Source organism: Galleria mellonella, unplaced genomic scaffold (assembly GCF_026898425.1).
Source record: "Galleria mellonella isolate WM207_F2 unplaced genomic scaffold, CSIRO_AGI_GalMel_v1 utg329, whole genome shotgun sequence".
NCBI lineage: Eukaryota > Metazoa > Arthropoda > Insecta > Lepidoptera > Pyralidae > Galleria > Galleria mellonella.
In genome coordinates this window covers 616688-643704 of record NW_026442078.1, presented here as the reverse complement: position 1 = coordinate 643704, position 27017 = coordinate 616688, and the positions used below count along the sequence as shown (strand labels likewise).

General features: G+C 34.5%; 3 protein-coding genes across 4 annotated transcripts; 2 read left to right on the top strand and 1 right to left on the bottom strand.

Annotated features, from left to right (window-relative positions):
* Positions 1 to 408: 408 nt before the first annotated feature.
* LOC113511885 (E3 ubiquitin-protein ligase CHIP) lies at positions 409 to 26393 on the bottom strand. 2 transcript variants are annotated; one of them, XM_026895613.3, is made up of 7 exons: positions 26090 to 26393; positions 24319 to 24517; positions 23171 to 23312; positions 22696 to 22798; positions 11193 to 11249; positions 9143 to 9259; positions 409 to 3771 (listed from the first exon to the last, which is right to left on the bottom strand). In XM_026895613.3, exons 1-7 carry the CDS (start codon positions 26207 to 26209, stop codon positions 3646 to 3648), a joined length of 864 nt encoding a protein of 287 aa, XP_026751414.2. In that variant the 5' UTR covers positions 26210 to 26393; the 3' UTR covers positions 409 to 3645. The 2 variants fall into 2 exon arrangements, 1 of the variants encoding a protein (XP_026751414.2); XR_008253004.1 differs by lacking the exons at positions 409 to 3771; positions 22696 to 22798; positions 23171 to 23312; positions 24319 to 24517; positions 26090 to 26393 and adding an exon at positions 11670 to 16828 and having other exon boundaries at positions 9209 to 9259.
* On the top strand, positions 5261 to 8512 carry LOC128201007 (uncharacterized). The gene is made up of 2 exons (XM_052896431.1): positions 5261 to 5847; positions 6372 to 8512. Exon 2 carries the CDS (start codon positions 6377 to 6379, stop codon positions 8246 to 8248), a length of 1872 nt encoding a protein of 623 aa, XP_052752391.1. The 5' UTR covers positions 5261 to 5847; positions 6372 to 6376; the 3' UTR covers positions 8249 to 8512.
* On the top strand, positions 18209 to 20966 carry LOC128201006 (uncharacterized). Its single transcript, XM_052896430.1, has 2 exons — positions 18209 to 18317; positions 18842 to 20966. Exon 2 carries the CDS (start codon positions 18847 to 18849, stop codon positions 20716 to 20718), a length of 1872 nt encoding a protein of 623 aa, XP_052752390.1. The 5' UTR covers positions 18209 to 18317; positions 18842 to 18846; the 3' UTR covers positions 20719 to 20966.
* Positions 26394 to 27017: the final 624 nt, after the last annotated feature.

Sequence of the window (27017 nt, the reverse complement as noted above, 5' to 3'; positions counted from 1 at the left end):
TCAAAATCGGTTAAGTAGTTTAGTTTTAAAATCAAAATAACTAGTTAAGTCAAGCACCGTTAGTTCGGACAAGCACTAACAGCATTCTAAAAGTAATAGGCGAGAAATATAACTCGCCTATAATTGAGCATTTCATTCAGATGCTGATCTAGTCGGCTGGGTCACATCTGGGTGAACTGCTTAATTAAATTAATTTGCTTTTCTTTTTTTACTAACATAGTTTGTAAGAAAATTGTTACTAACAAAATGGACCACATTGTAGTCTGAATAATAAAGTATATTATTATTATTAAGTTACAACTGAAGTCGGTGAAATCAATTGAAGTCACGGGTTTTTATGGGACACAATCTTTAATTATTCACACAGAACCAAAGGTACAACGGAAATGAACAAAAAAAAACAGTTAATATATGCATAATTATTTTATTAACAGTTTGATCCAATTTAGTTAATCTGTGGACATTATTTGAAACGTATTAGAGTTTTACAATAAGAAGCGCCACTAACAGACATCGCAATCTGTAGAAATATGTGTAAATTTAATAGCTTATAAAGAATAACTCTTAATACGATTCCATTTATTATGCAACAGTTTTGTAAATTGTGTTATAATAAACAAAAATATATACCATAGGTAATAAGTGAATGCACGATACTAGCTAATCAAAGATCTTTAGTCTATTCTACTTTATTTAAAAAAAAAAAACTAACAACTAAAATTTCAGTCTGAAAACGCAGCGAAATCTTCAATCTAACGAGCAGTAGGAACTGAATTTTCTTTTTAATTTTAAGCCGACCTCAAAAAGTAAGGTCTCTGAGAACCTTCTACTTTTTAAAGTCGTTTAAAATACAGCCAAAAAATAAATCAAATAAAAAACTATTCTCAATTTGAATAAATTTTTTATATATATTATGCACCTATATAATACGATATCTCCGCCAATTCAGTCCTTTAAACCTTTCACACAAAACACAAACGAATTTATTCATAGAATTGTTATTGCATAGAAAATCCAGGAAGTAGCATGAGATGGAGACATGCGCCGTCTCATTCTTTCTCATGCGCTATCCGAAGCGTTTCTATCGATAGATTCGTTCGTACTTTGTCTTGGGGAACTGAACTGACTTTGATTATTATTTTTCCAGTCAATAGGGTTTACACAGATGTAGACCCTTTTAAATAACAATATTATTACATTTCATCTGAAATTCATTCATGTAGCCAAACCCTAATGACTACTATCGCTTGTAAATACAAACCTTTTTATCGCTATTAAATGGCGTTTCCTATTATAAATGTCCAAATTTGAAAAAAGTGCATTATTTTAAAAATAAACCACATACTGATTAGAAGAAAACAGAGTTGAAACTGAAAACTTATTACAAAGTAGTGTATCCGCTTATAACGATGGCAATTCAGTGTGAGATCTGCATCGATAAACGTGGGTATGACAACGCATACATAGCTAAATAATGCAAGTACCTAATTAAATTTATTTACAAAAGAAATCATTTGGACAAAAATAGAGAAATACTGTTACCAGACCTAAAACCCCATTTTACAAGTTCGCAATCATCAATTCCTGATAGAAAACTGTAAAATATAAATTAAAAGCAATATTATTATATTTTCTACAATACTATCCTGTTATGCTTAGAAATCATGGAACATTTCCCAACCGCGGAGGTTGCGGTTTATTCTTATAGGAGAAATGGGGGGGGGGGGAGTTGAAAAAAACCGCAGCGGTAACAATAGCTTCCCCATGCGAGAGAAATATATCGTGAAATTTACTATAATACAGTCATATCTATATATTTTCTTAAACTACGGACACCATAGCCCATCTACCGCAGCGGGCGCGGGTAGACAACGCTTAGTGAATTAATATAGCTAGTCAGTAGTTTTCGATAACGACACTCACGTCATAAAAGTTGGTTGATGAGAAATTATAATTATAGATGGACAAATTCCAATGTGGTTTTTTTTTTAAGAATGGCTTACCAGAATGGGATTTAAACCTCCGTCAAAATTATAGACGTCTACTTAAATATCACAGTCAAAAAATCTAATTTGAACTCAATTGGCTTGTAATACATATAGATAGAGATTCCATATGTGGAGATTTATATTAAAAAAATGTATTATAACCATCAAAGTTGGAAGGTGCATACAAACTTTCGAATTTTATCTTTTAATCTATGTGAATACAGATATCGGTGTGAATAACCATCGTTAATACAAATTATACATGAGATGTGACGTCACGCCATATTTCTGATCACAAGAGACAGTATAATTTGATTTTGGTAAACACAGAGCACACGGTACAGTTCACGGCAAGCAACTTGGACAAGCCACTTGACAGACATACGCCAATATATACACTTTTGTATATAAAATTGCGCAGACCACGTGGTATGAAAATCTTCAAGTTACTCCCTCGAGTTACTTGCTGTATTGTGATAACGTTGACACCTAATACACTAATCTTCTTCACCCTCCCATCCAAGCTCACAATACGGAACAAAATAGAAGGCGTGATCGTCCAGACCCGATGTCAATATAACTACTCTTAATAGAACATACATATAATCGTTTTGTATCGATTATTAAAGTATCAATAATAAAAATAATGTAATTATAGATATTGGCAAATCTTCCCTTATGGAAAAAGCATATGTTCAGCAATGAACAATTGATGGCTGATATAATAAAAATTATAAATAATACAACATAACTGATTAATACTGTTTTGAACTAGTTAATGTAATTAATACTATCAATAGTGTTGTTCGATTATTGGATTATAATCGATTCGATTGCGATAAAACTTCATACCCGTACAATCGATATTTAGATTTTTTTGGGTGAACACTATCGATTACTACATAATTATAATCGAACACTCTATGTACTATTTAAGTTTATTTAACAAAATCCATTTTTTTACTCAGTTTTTATTGTCACGGAATTTCTTCTCGATTTTTTGTTAGTTTAAAAACTTATAATACATTTACGAAATATATTAAATCAAGAATTCAACAGATCATAATTATTATAAATAAACATGTAAAATTAATTATTTTAGTTGACAATTTCATTTTTTTAAATCGACGTAATTTTTTTTCTTCCGTTTTCCCGCCATTGGGGAAGACAAACTGCCTATACAGCCAACGGGGCATTTGTCACAGTTCTAGACATACTGTACAGGCATGTACGCACATGTACACATACGTACGCACCTATTTTGTTCCGTACTCTGTAGTATCCATCGTGCTGCATTCAAAATCCCACATAGCGGGCTGATGAATTGCAAAACAACATTTACATACTTAATATTAAACATATTTATTTCTTTATGTGCCGTTTTTAAGGGTCATCACTTTACACATTATTACGTATACCCGTCATAATGAATTACACGCTGAAGTAGTAATATTAACCCACAAGTCAACTGTATCATCAGCCGGGTTATACGAAAAGAATCATTTTATGAATCATAGTAAATTTATTTTTATTCGAATCGCCTTTTCACGTTTCCTTTGCCTCAACTCTACATAAATATGGCGTTCTATGTTTGTTAATGGAACACTACTCACAATGGACAATCGAACGCTAAATGAACACAGAGTAGAAAACGCAGTTAGTAGTCCAGCGCCCACTCGTTCTCCTGGAGGAACGCGTCTACAACTTCCTTCATGGTGAAGTTTGGAATCAATTGATCGGCGGTTAACTTCACGCGGGTCACCGGGTCGAAGTGGCCCACCCGCTAAAACAAAATATAAAAGCAGTTTAATACACGTATTTCAATCTGAACAAAATTAGTAGGGGACAAAAGTTCCGATTAAAAATACTTATTAAAATCGGTTTACAATAGACGAATATTACGTAAGAAATACACAAAAATACATTCCGAAAATATTAATCGTTTATTAGGATATTACAATTTATTCGGAATTTTTTATTTTAATAAAATAATTAATTCCGACCATAAATATAAGCCAAACGTAAAACAAAAATCTGAACTTATTTGGAGTTTACATATTATAAATAAGTATACAATCCTTAATATTATAAACATGAAAGTTAGTTTGTTCGTTACTTGTTAGCGCCTAATGGTTTAACCAATGACTATCAGTAAACATATCCCAATCATGCGTATGATGTCATAGGTAGAAATATAAAATAAATAAAAAAGATGTAAGGGACAAGTTGGCAAAAACGAAAAGAGCTGATTCAGATGAATCGTCTGAACCAGATGGCAGATTATTTTCCCACTGGAAATGCACCACAGCTACAGATGGGCAAAGCACCGGGTTTAAACCCGGTGCTTTGGTAAAAACCCAATAAACACCCATAAACTCCCATAATCACCCAAAAAAATAGGTTTTTACGTATTTTTTTGAAAATATGTAAGTAATACCAATAAATTATTTTTATAAATTGTATTGATCAATTCTACAATATTAAATAAAACGTTAACTAATAATATTTCAGGAAATTTTAAAAATCTATATATAATAAAATGAAAGTAATTAATTTTCAGTGTTTTCATGTTGCAGTTGATCAACATGTTGGCCTTTTGCTTCCCGTAGATACTTTAAAATTTCTTCATAACACCTCGTTCGCACACATGGCCGTATATATTTAAATTCTTGAGCCACTAACAGTCCGAAATACTCATTTCTTTTATCCTCTTCTCCATAAATTAAGCATTTAGAACAGTTTGTTTCTTCTTTCAGTAAATTTTCTTTTACTTTATCATCGTTTTTTTCTTTGTTGCGACGACGCTGGGTAAATCATCTGGACACTGGGTCTCACTATCGCCAAATATATTTGGAGATCGGCTTCGGCTACGGCTTGGCAGACATTTTTTTCTTTCTACAATTTTAAATTAAATTTATTAGAATAAATGCTTCGAACACACGCGATCTAAGTACCTTTTGTGTTTATTATACCTTACCTACCTAGGTATAAAAAGAGTACTTACGTAGATTTTCTTTTATTAACTGTTTTATACGAAGATCTTGATCTCTCAAATTAGCATCCATTTTACTTCCAGTGATTATCAACTAAATTAATAATCCACAAAGTATTAAATAACGTTTTTATGAAATATTTAGCACAAAAACAATACCCTTTAAATATCGATCGTCAGTAACTGTGGCTGACTTACCTATATTCTAGCAAGCAGGACTGCCAGATGTGAAGGGGAAATCCCCAATAAATTGTTGCATGTGACTGATGATGTGAGCATGTTCATTTCATAATAAAAATGTTGCCAGGTAACCAAAAAGTCGTATGTTTTTGTGCGAATTACGATCATAATCTTTACGATCGTACATTAAAAAATAGACAAATAATAGTATGAGTACGATTTAAATCGTATATCTGTCAACCCTGCTAGCAAGACAGCGACAAAATCACGTTGCATAACAATGTAGCCCAAGCTTATATCTTATGAAATATACGGAAGAGATACGGACTTAGAAAAAACAGAAATGTTGTTCTTTGTGGAAGTCATTGATGAAATTCTATGTATTTTAGCCCGCAAACTTTCTTCAAACAAAAACAGCGCCATCTAGTATCGAGTTCTGTAATTATCTCTTTGTTTATGGATTTGAAGTAAGACCGCCACGCATGCAATACATTATGACTGGGGATTCCCCTATTCGTCGACGCTGAATATGAGGCGACGACAATCACTGTCAAACGTGTTCACTATTACTCTGACTCTGGTAACGTGACTTCCTGGTAACGTGTTAGGTAGGAAAAGCAGTAAAAAAGTGCATATTAAGGGAGCAGATTTGAAATAATATTTATACTTAACAAGAAATAATTAAAGGTAAGTGGATTTTTGAATGATACAATTATATCATGATCACTTAACAATTTTAACTTAAAATTAGATGTATTATTACAAGCTTTTATTTAGCTTGCGTTATGTAAATAAAAGTATGTAGGTATGTTCGTATGTTGATGCAATTATCCTCAATCCTCAACCGACTGGGATAAAATTTTCCATACACGTTTATTTTGGATGATAGTGCATAGTTAGCTGAGAGTCGTCATTGGATAATAATGGTGGATAGCCTAAGATGTGTACTAGATATTTATTTTTAACATAATATGCGTAAGTACCTAATCGAATTAAAGAAGTTGCTGAGAAAAATACAGAACAATACGATAATAAACTAGCGTCTGCGTTTAATCCTCCGAGGAGATGTAATTTTACAAAGGTTTTTTGTATTTATTTTATTATTTTTTTAATAAATTTATTGTAAATAACAAGAAATAATCATTGTAAAAAAATAGGCACTCTATTGTTGAATTTTCGTCAGACCAACTAATCATCGTTCATTTTTTTAGGTTCAATGGGGAGACCTAAAGATTTACGCATATGGGAGCACTACCGTACTTTACCAAACAAGTCTGTTTCTTGCAAGCTTTGTAATAAGGTCTACAAATTCAGTAATGCTGCCAAAATGCTTCAACATCTTATCACTTGTCCAAAATCTCCAGAAACATTAAAAGACTCTATGAAACTTATAAAAGATAGCTCGTCCAAAACCAAAATGTCTGGACTGTCAGAGATAGAGACAAATGATTCTTTTATAAGCCCCTCGTCGTCTGCTAACACTACAATAAATGCTGAGTTTCAAGACACCGATGATCATATAAAAACAGAATTAGCGAGAGCTATATTTGTAACAGGGACGCCATTATCGATGGTGCAACATCCTTTATGGATACAATTTTTCGAAAAATTGCAACCAAAATTTAAAATACCTTCACGTAAAGCTTTAGCGACAAAATACTTAGATAAAATATATAGAGAAATGCGTTTTGAGTTAAATGAGGAAATAAATGCTTGTAGTTACTTACACCTTCAGTGCGATGGCTGGTCTAATTTAAGAAATGAAGGAATAATAAACTTTCTTATATCAAAACCTCAACCTGCATACGTTAAAAGTTTGAATACAGAAAGTAATCCTCACACTAGTGAATACCTTAGCCAAGAAGTTGAAAAAGTAATGAAAGTGTATGGAGCAAATAAGTTTCTTGTACTTATTGGCGATAACGCTAGAAATATACAAAAGGCATTCGAATTAACAAAACTCAAATATCCACATGTTGTTCCTCTCGGTTGCTGTGCACATATCCTTAACTTGTTGTGCCAAGATATTGTAAAGATACAAGAAGTAACTGTGTTTATTATGCAAGCCATAAATATAATAAAAACTGTTAAAAGGAGTCAACGATTAAGTTCCTTGTTGATAAAATCAAGGCAGGGTGAAGATTCTACACAAACACTAAAATTGCCTTGTGCTACAAGATGGGGAAGTCATGTTACTTCGTTAAAAAGTTTGAAAGCAAATAAGATAGCTTTGCAAATATTAACAGTTAGAGAAGATGTGGTAATTTCAAGAGATATTAAAGATTTAATTCTAAGTGATGATTTCTGGACGAAGACAGGGGAATGTATAAGTATTTTGGAACCAGTCACTGAAAGCATATTTTACTTAGAGAGCGACCAGAATCGTTTGCATCGCACATACATTACATTTAGAGATGTACAAGCTAAGATACGTTTTGCATTAAATGAGATTTCGACATTGAGCGAAGAAAGCAAACAGCAGATTCTAACATCAGTATCTTCAAGATGCAATATGGCAATGAGGCCAATACATTTTGCAGCATATATTCTAGACCCCAGGACTCTAGGAGTCGAACTTACTCAAGAGGAAGAACTTAAGGGTATGGAGTTTATCTACAATTTAAGCCAACACTTAAGTTTGTCAAATGTAATGGCAGATTTGGCGTGTTATAAAGCTAAAGAAAACTTTTGGGCCAGAGGATTTGTATGGAGCTCATTAGATAGCATTGAGCCCCTAATATGGTGGAAAGGTATTTGTGGTTCCACTGAGTTAAGCAAAGTAGCGATTCGTATTCTATCAGCTCCCTGTACTTCGGCAGCCACTGAGCGTTCCTTTAGTATCCAAGGCTACATACATAATAACAAAAGAAATCGACTTACAACTGAAAGAACTGAAAAAATTTCATTCATTTGTTATAACTGGAATCTTAAACATAAAGCTGAATGCGAGGACATTCAGTTTAATGAAGAAAATACCTTAGAAGCTTTCATTGAGCAAGTAAATGAACATAACAGTTTAGACGAAATAGAGCCTATCGAACCTATACAATTCATCGCTTGTAATAACTCTGAATCTGACAGTGATTGACTGTAGTTTTACATTTTACTTTCATCTCTTTCTTAATAAACTCAAAATCAAATTAAAAGTTTTTTATTCTGTAGGCTGCATAATAATATTGTCTATGTCCAGTATAGTGGACGTCTTGCGGCTGAGATGACGATGATGAAGTACAAAATCATAAACACCCAAAAATTTGGGTGTTTATGGGGTTTAAACCCAATAAACCCAAAACACCCGGTTTTTACCCACCAGACTTTAAACCCACCCAGGTGGATTGCCCATCTCTAACCACAGCCATACAATCAACGATTCTTAGTTTCAACGCTGCGCAATGTATCTGAAATTTTACGATCCACCTGAATGATACATAGGTATAACGCGGTCAGTGAAGCTTCTTCGTAGGTAGTTTCGTATGCTTGTGGCGACCTTTGACCTCACACAGCTGATCCCGCGCACCGCGGTAGGATTCTAATACTACACGTAGGGGGGAAAGGGATTGTTAGTAATGGAGACTGAGAATCCCATTGCTAGCAATATAGCCCAACCAGGTCGACCTCCTAGCGGTTCCCTGGAAACTATCATGGTTAATTCCTGATGATTCATCATGATAGGCTAACTGGCCTGTTTTCATTCTCATCTATCACCCTTCACTGGTGCTCCGCCAGCGTATCCCGTTAGCGCAGGCGGGGTTACCATATCATTTTCAATTATTATTAGTATTTCATAGTATTTCACTACAAAATATTATTATTTCTTTATAATATGACATAATACTACAGATTACATAATTTAAAAAAAAATTGAAATTTTTGGGAAAGAATTTCCACTGGTTTTCAGTTCAGAATAATGGTTTGAATTCGCTGTTTAAGTATTTGCCAACCTGTTCCTTAAATCCAGTATGTAACAAAAAGAATTGGATACCTCTAAATGTTCCTCGATATCTTTCCGCTCATACGTAATCCCGCTAGGCGTGATGACCGGCTCGTTTAGTATTTCGAAACTGATCTTACCACATAAATAGTCTGGTACGTCACGTTTCTGGAAATAATTATAGGAATAAATATAATACAACTTAATAGCTCATGTACATAGTATATAGCTACAGAGGGAAAAGGGATTTTTAGTCATCGGGGTTAGCAATCCCGTTGCTAGAATACCCTATCAAGTCGACCTCCATCTGGTCCTCCTTGGAAACCATCGTGCTGAATCCCAGGTGTTTTCATCACTAACTGATCTCAGATGTTTTTTTTTTGATGGGTGAAAATGGTATGGTAACACCGCCTGCGCTAACGGGATACGCTGGCGGAGCACCAGTGAAGGGTGATAGATGAGAATGAAAACAGGCCAGTTAGCCCATCATGACGAATTCATCAGGAATTAACCATGATAGTTTCCAGGGAGAACCGCGAGGAGGTCGACCTGGTTGGGTATATTGCTAGTAGTGGGATTCTCAGTCTCCATTACTAACAATCTCTTTCCCCCCTCTCAGATGTATTCATCACTGACTAACTGACCTGCCTTTTCATCCTCACCTATCGCCCCTCACTAGTGCTTCGCCAATATATACCGTTAACGGGGCAGGGGTGTCATTTCATTATCATCAATTAAAAAAAATATTCCACCAGTATCAATTGAAACAGGAGTTTCCAGTCAATTGCCATTATTTGAAAAAAAAATAATTAAGCATATATTAGGATAAAAATTATGTGTCCCCTGTATTTATTTATTTACTATTAATTTATCTATGGGTGTGGGATGGGCAGCAGCGTCCCTCTTAAAACATCTAAAGCTCAACTGCGGTTGCCAACCCGCCTGACAAGCGTGGCCAATACTGGCAAAACTCCCATTATGGGGAAGGCTAATGTCCAGCAGTGGACAGTTAACGGCTATAATAATATGTATAGATTTGGCGAATTGCTTTCTTTTTATTTTTGGTAAAATTAGTAATAATTAAAACACAAATAATATAACGTCCTGGGATCCGTAAATACACGATAAGGTAATCTTAATAATATAATAAAATTTTAAGTAGACAATAGCTATCGCCTACATGAGTCTAATTTAGAAATTTTATATCTCGTGGAGCTAGCTCGCTACACCCACTGCGTCGCTGATTTTTTAAATTACCAAATATCGATTAGAGGTTATGGATAAATGTTTTTTTTTTTTATGGATGATAATGGAGTGATTACCCCGTCTGCGCTATCGGTATACGCTGGCGGGACACCAGTGATAAATGACAGATGAGGATGAAAGCAGGTCAGTTAGCCCATCGTAACGAATTTCACAAGAATTAACCACGATGGTTTCCAGGGGGAACCACGTAGAGGTCGACATGAAGATAAATGGGTTTATCACCTACATAAATTAATGACCTAAATAAATTTAATGAAAACGATGCTGCAAATTCGAGTTATACAACAGACACTGTTGCATTAGCACGCGATACCACTTTTATGTTTGGTACAGCGTATGATGCATAAACACTCGAGGGGATATAAAGGGAGGGATAAAAATAAGACCAATTGACAGCAAAACAATAATTGTTAAAAATTTTATCTATCTGTTTGTCTGCATGGTTGCTCCAGGATCATGCAAAAATTACTTTACCAAATTGGATACGGTTTTCACAATTGTATTCCTGAAAGTCTAACTTAAAATCTGTTATGTTTGACCTTAATATATATATCTAAAAGTGGTCCATTTAATTGAGTTTACTTCTGAAATCCACCCATACGAAGTAGCGAGCATAAAGTATAAGTAAAATAGTAAATAAGCAGTAAGTAAAATAGTAAAACATCTCGCGGCATTTGTATATAGATAGTTTCTTATCTATGGTTCCACTCTTATCTTGTTCTAGGATAAATATTTATTTTTTCTGTTTCAATTTGGTCTCTCTTAACTTTCGTATCGAATATTAAATATAGTTTCATATCTATGTATGTATATTTCCAGTGCATCAATTACTTACCCTTCTTCTCTCATCCATCTTTGAAAATAAATTGTTAAGCTCACTAGTGTAATTATTCTGCAAAAAAAAGACAAAATTTCAGGTTTCATTACACAATATTAGAACTAGAAGCATCTAAATTGATTTTTAAATAAACAAATGTCTTTATTTTGTATAAGCCATAAACTTGCAGAGTACACTTATTTTAATACATAAGTGACAATGGTCAAAGGCCAAAGGGAATATTCGTAATAAGCTTAGTCCTCATTGCTAGCAATATAATCTGACACAATTCAACCTTGAAGCGGTCTCCTCTAGAAACCATTGTAGTTAACCCTTAAAAGCCTGATTTTTAAATCAATTTAAAAAATATGTAAGTGTACCCTTTACTGTGTTTACTAATGGAGAAAAATAAAAAAAAATCAAAACGATATTTTTGTATATTTATTTTTAAAAAATATTGGTTATGTTGGATAAAAAGAAGGGTAAAGGACAAACCTGGTTCACGTAGTCCCCGCGTGTAGGTCTTTGTACGCGTTCTCGTTCTCTCTTCTAAATATCTAACACTTATGTTGATTTCGCTGAAATACCACTGTAAGTTGCGCGGAGATCGCGGCTGATTGACTAATTCGCAACTGGTGGAGCCTTTTTTGTGATCTTGGCGGAACTCGATCAGCTCGACACGCAGTTGGATTATAGACTTAATTTATCCGTCTACCCCCCGATGTGATCCCAGATTTGATAGGAAATATGGATAGGTAAGGAGGGTAGAAGCATGTTGCGTTCGGAAATGTTTAAAGCATATACATATGATGAGATTATATTTACCATATCGCCCCCCAAAGAGCTACCAGGCTCTTTAGCAAATTAGATAATAAATAAGAATAAGAGAGTCAAGGATTTCTAAAAACATTGGCTTAAGTAAAAAAATAATAATAATAATAATAAGTTTGATTACTACTAAAATACACTACTACTAGAAGCTATGATTCTATGGTATAAGAACATTGATTTAATTAGGCTTGGCATAATAACGGGCAAATTTTAGTTACTGGACGAAGTAGACTACCAGCTGAAGTTTTTAATTCAACCACCCTAACAGTGCCGTCAGAACCTGGATAAACCCTTGTTACGCGGGCTGTCTTCCATCGAAGCGGTGGCAAAGCGGATTCCTTTAGCAAGACCAAATCACCTACTTGGACATTAGGTAGCCTAGCAAGCCATTTGGGTCGTTGTTGCAATGTGTGAAGGTATTCGGTTTGCCAACGTTTCCAAAAATGCTGAGTTATTTGACGAACTAATTGCCATCGTTTTAAAAGATTAGATTCTGTCATTTCCTCCTCAGGCAATGCCTGAAGGGGTTTACCGATGAGGAAATGGCCCGGTGTTAGAACATCCAAATCGTTTGAATCATTAGTTATAGGGACTAAAGGACGCGAATTTAATGCAGCTTCAACCTTGGCAAAAATGGTAGCTAATTCTTCGAAAACCAGTGAGCGATCGCCGATAACTCGAGTTAAAATAATCTTGGCAGAGCGCACGGCGCTTTCCCACAAACCGCCCATATGTGGACTGGCGGGAGGATTCAAATGCCAAACTACTTGTTGACGTGCTAAATGTTTGTGAATTTCTTCATGTGAATTTTTAATGTGCTGAGTTACGTTCTTTAAATAATTTCGAGTACCGATAAAATTAGTACCGCAGTCACTAAAAACGTCGCTGGGAAGACCTCTACGAGAAACAAATCGATCAAAGCAGGCTAAAAATGCTTCAGTGGACAACTCTGAAACAATTTCTAGATGGACGCACTTAGTCGTAAAGCATACAAAAATACAAAGATATGATTTAACAGATTTGGCGTTTCGAATTCGAGATGTCTTTAAGGAAAAAGGACCTGCGAAATCGACTCCTACTTTTTCAAAAGGTCGACACGACGTCACTCGATGAGATGGCAAATCTCCCATGAATGGTTCAATGGACTTAGGTCGAGATCTATAACATCTGTGGCAACGAAATATTTGTTGGCGGATTATTCGACGCGCTGATAAAATCCAATAATTTTGTTGCAATAAATTCATGAGGGAATTTAAGCCTGAATGCAAAAAAATACGATGATAATGATCGATTATTAACCGTGTTACATGGTGAGTTTTTGGAAGTAGAAGCGGGTGCTTTGCGTTGTAGGGTAAATTTGAGTTGATAAGTCTTCCACCAACTCTAATAAGGCCGTCCTGATCAAGAAATAGGTTGAGCCTTAAAAGACAACCCTTGAGAGGTTTGTCCTCACGTAACCTTCTAGAAGTTTCCAAAAACTCCGAAGACTGAACTAGCCGGACAATAGTGTGCGTGCTTGCACTCAACTCGCATACGCTAAGAGGTCCAGTTCTTCGTTGAGAATAGTTACGCAGGTTGTAAATAAAGCGCTTACACCAAGCTACCACAGACTGTAACTTGGGAAACGAGCTGAATTTTGTAAGAGCAGGAAATTCATCAACCGTCTGAGTCACATAGACTTCAAACGGTGAAGACTTCATGCCAGGTAATTCCGCTTCACTTAGGTCAGGAATGTTATCTGGCCATGTTGAGTCGTCCAGCTCAAGCCATTTTGGACACCACCATAAAGGATGATCAACTAATTCAGCAGGACTGAGACCTCGACTGGCTGGATCAGCTGGATTCATCATGGACGGTACATGCTTCCATGTAACATCGGGAAACAGATTTTGAATCTGGGATACACGATTACCCTCATACGTTTGAAGTTTATGAGGAGAAGTTTTAAGCCATGAAAGAACTATACTTGAATCGCACCAAGCAACAACACTACTAATTTTGACTTTGACATTTAAGATGTCAAATACGTGTTTTGTAAGACGTATAAGTAAAAGTGCACCGTTTAATTCCAATTTTGGAATGGTAAGTTTTTGTTTAAGAGGTGCTACACGCGATTTTGCGAGTAATAGTTGAGTCGAAATACCATGAGCATTCTGGACGCGCAGATAGACACACGCAGCGTATCCGCGTTCAGACGCATCACTAAAACCGTGTAGCTGACAAACCAATGGTTGATTAGTGATTACCCAACGTGGTATCGATACTTTATCGAGTTGATGAAAATTTGAAATTAGCTCTGACCAACTTTCCTGTATGGCAGGAGGAAGAGGATCATCCCATCCACACTGACTTGCCCACAATTGTTGCATGATGTGCTTTGCATAGAAAGTGACAGGCGCAAGGAATCCACATGGATCGTAAAGTCTGGCAATATTAGAAAGTACACCACGCATTGTCATGACGTCGCTAATATTTGAAACACGATAAATGAAACTGTCAGTTTTTGCGTTCCACTCGATGCCCAAAATCTTGTAAACATTATCACCATGCTCTTCGAAACGGTAAGGTGGCTCGCAGTGATCTGAAGCAAACAACTCCAAAAACTCCTTTGAATTGCTAGACCATTTACGTAAAGCAAAGCCGCCTTGAGATAGAATGTTAACAAGTTCTTGTTGCAGGTGCTGAGCAGAGTCAAAACTATGAGAACCACTGACAACGTCGTCTACGAATGTGTCCTCTAGCAACACTCTACAAGCCTCAGGATGCTGGCTGGAATTTATGTGAGCCAGCTCATGAATGACACGAATAGCTTGAAAAGCAGAGCTGGTGACGCCATATGTTACTGTGATCAATTCATATTGCTTCAGCGGCTCATCAGGTGATGCACGCCAGAAGATAGTTTGATATTTACAATCTTCATTATGCATACGTACCTGGCGGTACATTTGTTTTATGTCACATGTGAAGACAACTTTATGGATTCTAAAACGCAAAATTATATCTTCAATACTTTTTTGAAGTTTGGGGCCAGACATAAGTATCTGATTGAGGGAAACACCAGTGGAGCTAGAGGCCGAAGCATCGTATACAGCACGAAGTTTTGTGGTGCTACTATGTTCTCGTAGTATGCCATGATGCGGAATGTAATATCGCTCCCTTGAAACAGGAGTTGATACTTCACGCATATGGCCAGCTTCAATGTAATCTTTCATAAAGGCTACATATAATTCATGCAATTTGTCATCCTTTAACATGCGGCGCTCTAAATTATGAAATCGCTTTAAAGCGGTAGTGTGTGTTTCTCCCAAAGGCTTGTGATCTACTTTGAATGGTAACCGTACAATGAAACGACCTGTGTCATCTCTCGTGTGGGTGTCAGTAAAATGTTTTTCACAAAGAATATCTTCAGGATCCCGTATAGGCTGGCTGGGAGGTTCCTCTGACTCCCAGAACCTAGAAAGATTGAAGAAAGGATCACCTGTGCAGGCCATCGAAATTACACTATAAGAGTGCTGTGATGCTGCTGGTGCTCTGCCCATAATAACCCAACCGAATAAGGATGAATGTGCAGTGGGCATGTCATCACCCAGGCTACACCGCTTGCCATCCAGAATTTGATTATATGTGTCAATACCCAAAAGAAGATCTATTTGTCCTGGAACTGAAAAGTTTTTGTCCGCTAAAACTAAATTTCTACATTTATCCATGATGCAAGAGTTGACTTCAACAGAAGGAAGATTACCTGTTATACGTTTCATTATTAAACAGTCAGTAGAAATGAATTTGGAGGAATCATGTACCGATTTTATATGGCAATGTATTGTACCTCTAGTTTGCTTGGCTGATGAAGCACCTAATCCAAGTACACATCTCGACGGTGTACGTGGTAGCCTTAACTGCTGAGCAAGACTTTCAGATATAATAGAAACTTGGGAACCATTGTCTATCAATGCACGGGCTGAATGATATTGCCCATTGACATCCCGTACACAAACAGAAACGGTACCCAATATCATAGTAAACTGTCGCTCATCATTACTTGATTGAAGTTGCATGATGGAGCCTAATGTGGACACAGCAACTTCTTCCGTTGGATTAGGCCTTACTGTATTAGACATGATGTGTAGCTTTGTATGATGACGGCCATGACATACTCCACATACACTACGTGAGATGCATTTAGCAATGTGATGAGTCCGTAAACAATTAAAACACAATTTATTCTGATAAACAAAGGATTTTCTTTGTTCTGGAGTCATTGCATCAAATTTGGAACAATGGTATATACTATGATTTTCCTGACAGCAGGGACACACAACCATATAAGGTTTATTTTTGTTAAGCTGTTTGGATTCAACAACTGTCAATGAACTGCTGGTAGAAGCCTTATGTGTACATGTATTTAAATTTTCTAAAATATATAGTTGATTTTCTAAGAATGTAATTAATTTGTTAAATGATGGTATACTCCTAGCATCTACTTGAGATTCAAATTTACTTCTTAATTCAAGGGACAATTTTCTGAGAATAATGTGAAGTAAAAGAAAATCCCATGATTTTGTATCTATGTTTAGAGCATTAAGGGCTTGAGTATTTTCCTTTATAGTGTAAACAAACTTGGTTAAATTTTTTAAAGATAACTGTGCTAAAGTTGGTAAGTTAAGAATTGCTTCTACATGTTTATCAGCGATCACTCTCTTGTTTTCATAGCGTGCAATTAATAGATTATAAGCAACATTGTAGTTCTCATTAGATATTACTACAGATGGGCAAAGCACCGGGTTTAAACCCGGTGCTTTGGTAAAAACCCAATAAACACCCATAAACTCCCATAATCACCCAAAAAAATAGGTTTTTACGTATTTTTTTGAAAATATGTAAGTAATACCAATAAATTATTTTTATAAATTGTATTGATCAATTCTACAATATTAAATAAAACGTTAACTAATAATATTTCAGGAAATTTTAAAAATCTATATATAATAAAATGAAAGTAATTAATTTTCAGTGTTTTCATGTTGCAGTTGATCAACATGTTGGCCTTTTGCTTCCCGTAGATACTTTAAAATTTCTTCATAACACCTCGTTCGCACACATGGCCGTATATATTTAAATTCTTGAGCCACTAACAGTCCGAAATACTCATTTCTTTTATCCTCTTCTCCATAAATTAAGCATTTAGAACAGTTTGTTTCTTCTTTCAGTAAATTTTCTTTTACTTTATCCTCGTTTTTTTTGTTTGTTGCGACGACGCTGGGTAAATCATCTGGACACTGGGTCTCACTATCGCCAAATATATTTGGAGATCGGCTTCGGCTACGGCTTGGCAGACATTTTTTTTCTTTCTACAATTTTAAATTAAATTTATTAGAATAAATGCTTCGAACACACGCGATCTAAGTACCTTTTGTGTTTATTATACCTTACCTACCTAGGTATAAAAAGAGTACTTACGTAGATTTTCTTTTATTAACTGTTTTATACGAAGATCTTGATCTCTCAAATTAGCATCCATTTTACTTCCAGTGATTATCAACTAAATTAATAATCCACAAAGTATTAAATAACGTTTTTATGAAATATTTAGCACAAAAACAATACCCTTTAAATATCGATCGTCAGTAACTGTGGCTGACTTACCTATATTCTAGCAAGCAGGACTGCCAGATGTGAAGGGGAAATCCCCAATAAATTGTTGCATGTGACTGATGATGTGAGCATGTTCGTTTCATAATAAAAATGTTGCCAGGTAACCAAAAAGTCGTATGTTTTTGTGCGAATTACGATCATAATCTTTACGATCGTACATTAAAAAATAGACAAATAATAGTATGAGTACGATTTAAATCGTATATCTGTCAACCCTGCTAGCAAGACAGCGACAAAATCACGTTGCATAACAATGTAGCCCAAGCTTATATCTTATGAAATATACGGAAGAGATACGGACTTAGAAAAAACAGAAATGTTGTTCTTTGTGGAAGTCATTGATGAAATTCTATGTATTTTAGCCCGCAAACTTTCTTCAAACAAAAACAGCGCCATCTAGTATCGAGTTCTGTAATTATCTCTTTGTTTATGGATTTGAAGTAAGACCGCCACGCATGCAATACATTATGACTGGGGATTCCCCTATTCGTCGACGCTGAATATGAGGCGACGACAATCACTGTCAAACGTGTTCACTATTACTCTGACTCTGGTAACGTGACTTCCTGGTAACGTGTTAGGTAGGAAAAGCAGTAAAAAAGTGCATATTAAGGGAGCAGATTTGAAATAATATTTATACTTAACAAGAAATAATTAAAGGTAAGTGGATTTTTGAATGATACAATTATATCATGATCACTTAACAATTTTAACTTAAAATTAGATGTATTATTACAAGCTTTTATTTAGCTTGCGTTATGTAAATAAAAGTATGTAGGTATGTTCGTATGTTGATGCAATTATCCTCAATCCTCAACCGACTGGGATAAAATTTTCCATACACGTTTATTTTGGATGATAGTGCATAGTTAGCTGAGAGTCGTCATTGGATAATAATGGTGGATAGCCTAAGATGTGTACTAGATATTTATTTTTAACATAATATGCGTAAGTACCTAATCGAATTAAAGAAGTTGCTGAGAAAAATACAGAACAATACGATAATAAACTAGCGTCTGCGTTTAATCCTCCGAGGAGATGTAATTTTACAAAGGCTTTTTGTATTTATTTTATTATTTTTTTAATAAATTTATTGTAAATAACAAGAAATAATCATTGTAAAAAAATAGGCACTCTATTGTTGAATTTTCGTCAGACCAACTAATCATCGTTCATTTTTTTAGGTTCAATGGGGAGACCTAAAGATTTACGCATATGGGAGCACTACCGTACTTTACCAAACAAGTCTGTTTCTTGCAAGCTTTGTAATAAGGTCTACAAATTCAGTAATGCTGCCAAAATGCTTCAACATCTTATCACTTGTCCAAAATCTCCAGAAACATTAAAAGACTCTATGAAACTTATAAAAGATAGCTCGTCCAAAACCAAAATGTCTGGACTGTCAGAGATAGAGACAAATGATTCTTTTATAAGCCCCTCGTCGTCTGCTAACACTACAATAAATGCTGAGTTTCAAGACACCGATGATCATATAAAAACAGAATTAGCGAGAGCTATATTTGTAACAGGGACGCCATTATCGATGGTGCAACATCCTTTATGGATACAATTTTTCGAAAAATTGCAACCAAAATTTAAAATACCTTCACGTAAAGCTTTAGCGACAAAATACTTAGATAAAATATATAGAGAAATGCGTTTTGAGTTAAATGAGGAACTAAATGCTTGTAGTTACTTACACCTTCAGTGCGATGGCTGGTCTAATTTAAGAAATGAAGGAATAATAAACTTTCTTATATCAAAACCTCAACCTGCATACGTTAAAAGTTTGAATACAGAAAGTAATCCTCACACTAGTGAATACCTTAGCCAAGAAGTTGAAAAAGTAATGAAAGTGTATGGAGCAAATAAGTTTCTTGTACTTATTGGCGATAACGCTAGAAATATACAAAAGGCATTCGAATTAACAAAACTCAAATATCCACATGTTGTTCCTCTCGGTTGCTGTGCACATATCCTTAACTTGTTGTGCCAAGATATTGTAAAGATACAAGAAGTAACTGTGTTTATTATGCAAGCCATAAATATAATAAAAACTGTTAAAAGGAGTCAACGATTAAGTTCCTTGTTGATAAAATCAAGGCAGGGTGAAGATTCTACACAAACACTAAAATTGCCTTGTGCTACAAGATGGGGAAGTCATGTTACTTCGTTAAAAAGTTTGAAAGCAAATAAGATAGCTTTGCAAATATTAACAGTTAGAGAAGATGTGGTAATTTCAAGAGATATTAAAGATTTAATTCTAAGTGATGATTTCTGGACGAAGACAGGGGAATGTATAAGTATTTTGGAACCAGTCACTGAAAGCATATTTTACTTAGAGAGCGACCAGAATCGTTTGCATCGCACATACATTACATTTAGAGATGTACAAGCTAAGATACGTTTTGCATTAAATGAGATTTCGACATTGAGCGAAGAAAGCAAACAGCAGATTCTAACATCAGTATCTTCAAGATGCAATATGGTAATGAGGCCAATACATTTTGCAGCATATATTCTAGACCCCAGGACTCTAGGAGTCGAACTTACTCAAGAGGAAGAACTTAAGGGTATGGAGTTTATCTACAATTTAAGCCAACACTTAAGTTTGTCAAATGTAATGGCAGATTTGGCGTGTTATAAAGCTAAAGAAAACTTTTGGGCCAGAGGATTTGTATGGAGCTCATTAGATAGCATTGAGCCCCTAATATGGTGGAAAGGTATTTGTGGTTCCACTGAGTTAAGCAAAGTAGCGATTCGTATTCTATCAGCTCCCTGTACTTCGGCAGCCACTGAGCGTTCCTTTAGTATCCAAGGCTACATACATAATAACAAAAGAAATCGACTTACAACTGAAAGAACTGAAAAAATTTCATTCATTTGTTATAACTGGAATCTTAAACATAAAGCTGAATGCGAGGACATTCAGTTTAATGAAGAAAATACCTTAGAAGCTTTCATTGAGCAAGTAAATGAACATAACAGTTTAGACGAAATAGAGCCTATCGAACCTATACAATTCATCGCTTGTAATAACTCTGAATCTGACAGTGATTGACTGTAGTTTTACATTTTACTTTCATCTCTTTCTTAATAAACTCAAAATCAAATTAAAAGTTTTTTATTCTGTAGGCTGCATAATAATATTGTCTATGTCCAGTATAGTGGACGTCTTGCGGCTGAGATGACGATGATGAAGTACAAAATCATAAACACCCAAAAATTTGGGTGTTTATGGGGTTTAAACCCAATAAACCCAAAACACCCGGTTTTTACCCACCAGACTTTAAACCCACCCAGGTGGATTGCCCATCTCTAGATATTACTAAATGTTTCACTAAAGAAAGTGGTTCTTTATCTAAAACACTCAGCAAATAATGCAATTTTTGAATTGGGCTCAAGCTATCATTATTATGTATTAAACTATTGAATATAGAAATAAAATTTGGCCATTCAGTGTACACACCTGTATACCTACTTAGGGATATGTTCGGAAGATGTATGCCAGGTTCTGATTTAACTGATACTTGTTGAGTACTATTGCTACTTTTTGTTTCAAATGAACTATGTAAAACTTGAATAGAATAGTACATGTCCATGAAGGCTGAATACCTAACTTCTAATTCTTCGCGAGATTTGTCACTCATAGCCTCTGGACTAGACATAATAATGGTAAAAGCTTCTTCAAATTGTTGCCTAAAACGTTCAATGTCCTTATATCGAACTAGAAAACTAGATCGTTCTTGAGGAGTGATATTGGTGCTTTGACTAAGTTTACCTGCCAGTTCATACACAATTTTCATGTTTTTATAATTACGATCACAATTGGTGATATACGCTTTTATATTAGCCATTGTTTTTAGTGTTTATTTTCAGAAATAGTAATAATTTTATATGCAAAGGTAAATTGAAATATAAATGTAAACAAAATAAAATGACAAGTTGAAATTGATCGAATATTGACAGCTCTGATGACGTTTCTATGATATTCAGTGTCGCCAACAATTAAATACCAAAAGGAAGTGTCATTTGACCACAAGGCAATTTGAATGGAAATGACACGTACAATTAAATATAGAATGGGGGTTAATATGAACAAAAAAAAAAAAAGATGACGCAATAAATTTATAGGATGATTTTTTGATTTTGATGATGAAATATGGATGATTTTTAGATTTAATAAAGGATGAGGATATCGGGTCGAAGGACCAAGGAAAGGATGTTGGATAAAAAGAAGGGTAAAGGACAAACCTGGTTCACGTAGTCCCCGCGTGTAGGTCTTTGTACGCGTTCTCGTTCTCTCTTCTAAATATCTAACACTTATGTTGATTTCGCTGAAATACCACTGTAAGTTGCGCGGAGATCGCGGCTGATTGACTAATTCGCAACTGGTGGAGCCTTTTTTTGTGATCTTGGCGGAACTCGATCAGCTCGACACGCAGTTGGATTATAGACTTAATTTATCCGTCTACCCCCCGATGTGATCCCAGATTTGATAGGAAATATGGATAGGTAAGGAGGGTAGAAGCATGTTGCGTTCGGAAATGTTTAAAGCATATACATATGATGAGATTATATTTACCAGGTTACATGTAAACAGCCAAATATTAAAACAAAATCCATTGTAGGCGCCCAATGCGATTTATAACCCCGGTATCAAATTTGAAACTTCAGGTATTTAAGGGTTAATTTCTAACGTATTCAGCACAATGGACCAACTGACCAGGGCCTCTAGACAAATGACAAGCAAATTCGTCAATGGATTCGACATCGCTAGCGAGTCCGTAAGTTGGAATGAGTCACCCGGCGTTGATATCTCATGGACTCGCTAGCGATGTCGATTCCATCGACGAATGCGTTTGCCATTTGTCTAGAGGCCTTGAGTTCATCCTCATCTATCATTAATCACCGGTACCACGTCAACATATGCCAATGCCGTAGAAAGGGGTGGAGGAAGGGGGGTTTACTATTCCATTATTCCAAAAACTCATGGGAGTGTTATTAGAAAATAATAATAAAAAATGTATACACTCACACATTCTTCTTCAACTTTGCTTATTTGTGTATTACTTTCATCTTCATTACTATTTTCTAACCTTATTGCCTCTATTCTACGTTGCATGTCTTCATTTATTAGCCTGCAAAACAATTTTTTTTTATACAACTTAGAATAGCAAACAAGCTGACGGCCCACCTGATGGGAAGTGGTAACCGTCGCCTATAAACTTGAGCAGTACCATAGAAATAACAGAGTATACTGTTTCGCCCATGATATCCCCTATGCATTGCCATTCCTGAGGACTCAGGTTATTAGATAATCATTATTTAATCAAACTTGAAAATAAATAAATAGATTTAAATGTAATTATGTAAAAAGCAATGTATGCATCATAGCCTAGATACTTCCAACTTTCACAGGAAAAGCTGTAGCTTACAGTTAGTATGAAATCAAACTGTTATTGTAATCGAATTTTTAAAGATTCAAATATAAGATATATTTAATAGAATACCTATTTAAATAAGTTTGCAGTTCAATTTCCTGTGATATCCTCTTTTCCTCCTGTACATTCCACCTCTTCTTCCTTGCAATACGTAGTTGTGCTGCTATGTCATCACCAAAATTCAGTTTTTGTTCGCGAGCCAGATCACTTGCTATATAGATTGAAAATACATAGTTACTTTTAAACACTGATAATATTAAAACAAAAATACTACAGAAGAATTTGAACCCTAAATATATGAATACTTTTTTCCATGCAACTGGGAATAATAAATAAGCCCACTGATTCTGCCATTTTACAAAAAAAGTATAAACACACTTATTTTAGACCTAATAATGAAATGTGACTAAACAAATTCTAGTCAAATTCGTACACAATGATTAAGACTATTAAAAGAGTCTCAAAACTTGTTTAGTGATTAACCCTTCTATGCAAGATTTTTTTTATTGGTGAAATAAATCAAGTTGATATAATTCATGTTCAAAATGAAAAGAAAAGTGGTTAAAATAATAAATTTGACAGCTATGATTCTTTTTTTCTGCAATGGAGATTAAAAAGGTATTCAGACATGATCAACTTAAATTAAACTTGTAATTTTTAGGCATTCAATGTCAGATGGAAATTTCCAACATTATGCAAAGAAGGGTTAAGGTGTCAATAGAATAATACACATACTCACTTTCATATTTTACAATATTAATAAAAATACATTACGTAAGTACTTATTTAAATTAATACCAATCAAACTGACAGCCCGCCCGAAAATTACAACCATGGCTTTTACATAATTATAAATATACATTATACACAGTGATATCCATGGTGCTCTTGGTGTAGCCATTAAAGTGTAATGCCTCCATTACCCTGCAATCAATTTCACTGCCATACCCATACCATGCTTCAAACCAAAAGACAACCACACGGCTGTTATATACATGCTTACATAAGCACATCTATAGTAGCAGAAATTTTAATTATATCTACATTTGTAGAAAATTCTCACCAATTTTTTCTCGTTTGTTCAATATAATAGCAATATCAGCTTGCTTACAATACTCACAAAGTTTTTTTAAAGAATATACTAATATTGTTCCTTTAGGAACATAGATTATTAATAAGGAGAATATAAAAAAAAACAAAACTAATATACTTAATACCTCTGTGTAAGTGTTTGATTGCCTCATCGTAACACTCAAGTTCTACTAACGCCTGTCCGAGAAAGAAGTGTCCTTTCACTTGATTATTGTCTATATCCAATGCACGTCTACAATCCTGACATGTTGCCTCCCAGTGCTTCATCTTCAAATGGCAGAGAGCTCGATTTGTAAAGTATGTGGCCACAGATGGATTTTTTATCTGAAATTTATATAAAAAAACACACAGTCAACAAACCAATCTGAGAGAGGGGATAGATAACATTTATATATTGGCCCAAAAAGGGATATATTAAATATTGGTTTATCAACTTAAATTGTATATATATGTCCAACTGGTATGATTTGGGGAAAGGAATTGTTAATAAAGGGTTCTAACAGCCCCATTGCTAACAATATACCATATCAAGTCTATCTCCACATGGTTCCCCCTGAAAAACATAGATGGTTAATTCTTGTTGAATTCTTCACGATGAGCCAACTCACCTGCCTTCATCTTCACCTGTCATCTATCACGGTTGCCCCACCAGTGTATACCAATAGCACCAGCAGAGTTACCATTCTATAAACATGTTTTTGTAATCCACTACCCTTGCTGCTTTTAAACTCGTTCAAAATGTCACTAAATATATTAATGAGAAACGTCATGTTTGGGGAGCATCTTTTGATATGAACAAAGCATTTGATTTTGTTAGTCTTGATTGACAAATGTAAAAAGTATGGTGTCAGAGGCATTAAAATGGATCGAGAGTTATCTCAGCAGCCTTGGCAATGTGTTCATTATTACTCATTAAAAAAGAACTGGTACAGTTGATATTGAAATAGGTGATAACCTTTTTTCCATCATTGATATAAAGAGGAACCCAATATCTGAGAGACTGTATTAGGTTCAACTTACTGCATTAGATTCCAATATGCTTAGAAAAAAATAGGTATATTCTACAATGATTCTTTACTAAAGACAATATATACCTTTAAATGATTACGGATTACAACTGTGAGCATATTAGTATATAAATTATATAGAATAGATACATATGATAAATTTAGCATCTAAACATTCAATAGAATTTGATAAAGATTTAAAATATAAGAAAAAAAATTAAGTAACATCATAGCATTTAACTCCCCCACTAGATGGAGTAACAACCTCAAATACATTGCAGGGAGTCAGTGGACGCAGATGGCTTAGGACTGTTTCTTATAGCAGTCTATGGGGGAGGCATGGATGGATGGATGTCCAGTAATGGATGAATAAAGGCTGAAATGATGAGGATAATAGTATTTGTCCAAATCAAAAATTAAGTATACAAAATTATATTAACAAGTCCAGCAATAGAAAACATGAATTTTTTTGTCAATAAATGAATTTAGGTCAGTATTTAAATGTCTTGTTCTGGTAAAAACATGTTTTTATATACAAAGTATTTTATTAAATTGTATTGAAATTAAAGTCTAAGATGGTATGTAAATAAGAGATATTAGAAAACAATATGGCATAAACTATTTTTATACCTAGTAGATGTTATACCTACATTATACAGATCCTTAGATAACCTACCTACCCTATTCATTCTTGTTATTGTAATACGTACAAAAGTATAGTGTCATACAATAGATAATGAAATTCTAGTTTTTGTGTTTCTCTGCACGTATGAAGGCCAATGAACCGTGAAAACAAAGATTTAAAAACATCTAACTCCATACTTTTTTACCCATATTTAAAATCAAAAGGGATTAAAAAATTATAATAATTTTATCAATATCTACTCACTATAGCTTTTGTATAGCAATTCATAGCATCTTCGTAACGTCTGAGGCTGAACAGCCTGTTTCCTTGTTCTTTTAACTCTTTGTCGGACAAGTTCGCAGTAGAATACATATGCTTACTCATTTTCGTTTATTTATCAACACTGTTTATCTGAAACTGTGTACTGATCTCATTATATTTTAATTTGCGACACCTAAAATTACGACTTATTTAACTGTTGACACTACAAAATTATATTTTTGTATTTCCTATCTGATTCTGATTGCTTGTCTGCTTAGATATTTTTCTTTCTAGAAAAATAAAATAAATCCAGGGTTGCCACAATCTAAATATACATACCCCTAATCTAACACAATGTCTAAATATAAACCTCGAAAATTACTAAAGTTACCATTTAAATTCACTACAAAAGTTTCCCTACTATTTAATATACACCTACTTAATTATGTACACTGATAAATTTCAGATTATTCATAGAATATTACCTAAGGTACAATATTACACTCTGAAAGTTATATAGAAACCGAATGTCGCCACTTAATATTAATATACATTAAGGACCATTACCCGCGGAATTATAATGTCAACAATATACTTAATAATAGAATTCTTTATTATATTTCCAAATTCTATATATTTTTAATAATATTATGAAATTTAAATAGCCTAAGTTTAGACATTTTAATATCGAAACCTTACTCAAATTTAAAAATTAATTACATGCGTCAGGCATCACGCGTTATTAGCTATTTATATTTAAATTACTCCCTTATAGGACTAATAGCTTTCATGTATAATACTCCCTTAAAATTAGGAGAAAATATGTATGTTGAAAACCCTGGAGAAAACCTAAATATGTCAACATGACATCGATGTCATTTAATATTACTTTTTTCGTAGCGAGTCTCAGGCTCAGTTAGAATTCCTATAC

Bases quoted from the DNA above. Each gene is read 5' to 3' on its own strand.
- LOC113511885 (XM_026895613.3), bottom strand. From the start codon at position 26,209: ATGAGTAAGCATATGTATTCTACTGCGAACTTGTCCGACAAAGAGTTA. The intron at 24,518-26,089 runs GTGAGTAGATAT...TATAAATTTCAG, and splicing joins ATTGCTATACAAAAGCTATA to ATAAAAAATCCATCTGTGGC. The intron at 3,772-9,142 runs GTATCCAATTCT...ATTTTGTTTTAG, and splicing joins ATATCGAGGAACATTTAGAG to CGGGTGGGCCACTTCGACCC.
- LOC128201007 (XM_052896431.1), top strand. From the start codon at position 6,377: ATGGGGAGACCTAAAGATTTACGCATATGGGAGCACTACCGTACTTTA.
- LOC128201006 (XM_052896430.1), top strand. From the start codon at position 18,847: ATGGGGAGACCTAAAGATTTACGCATATGGGAGCACTACCGTACTTTA.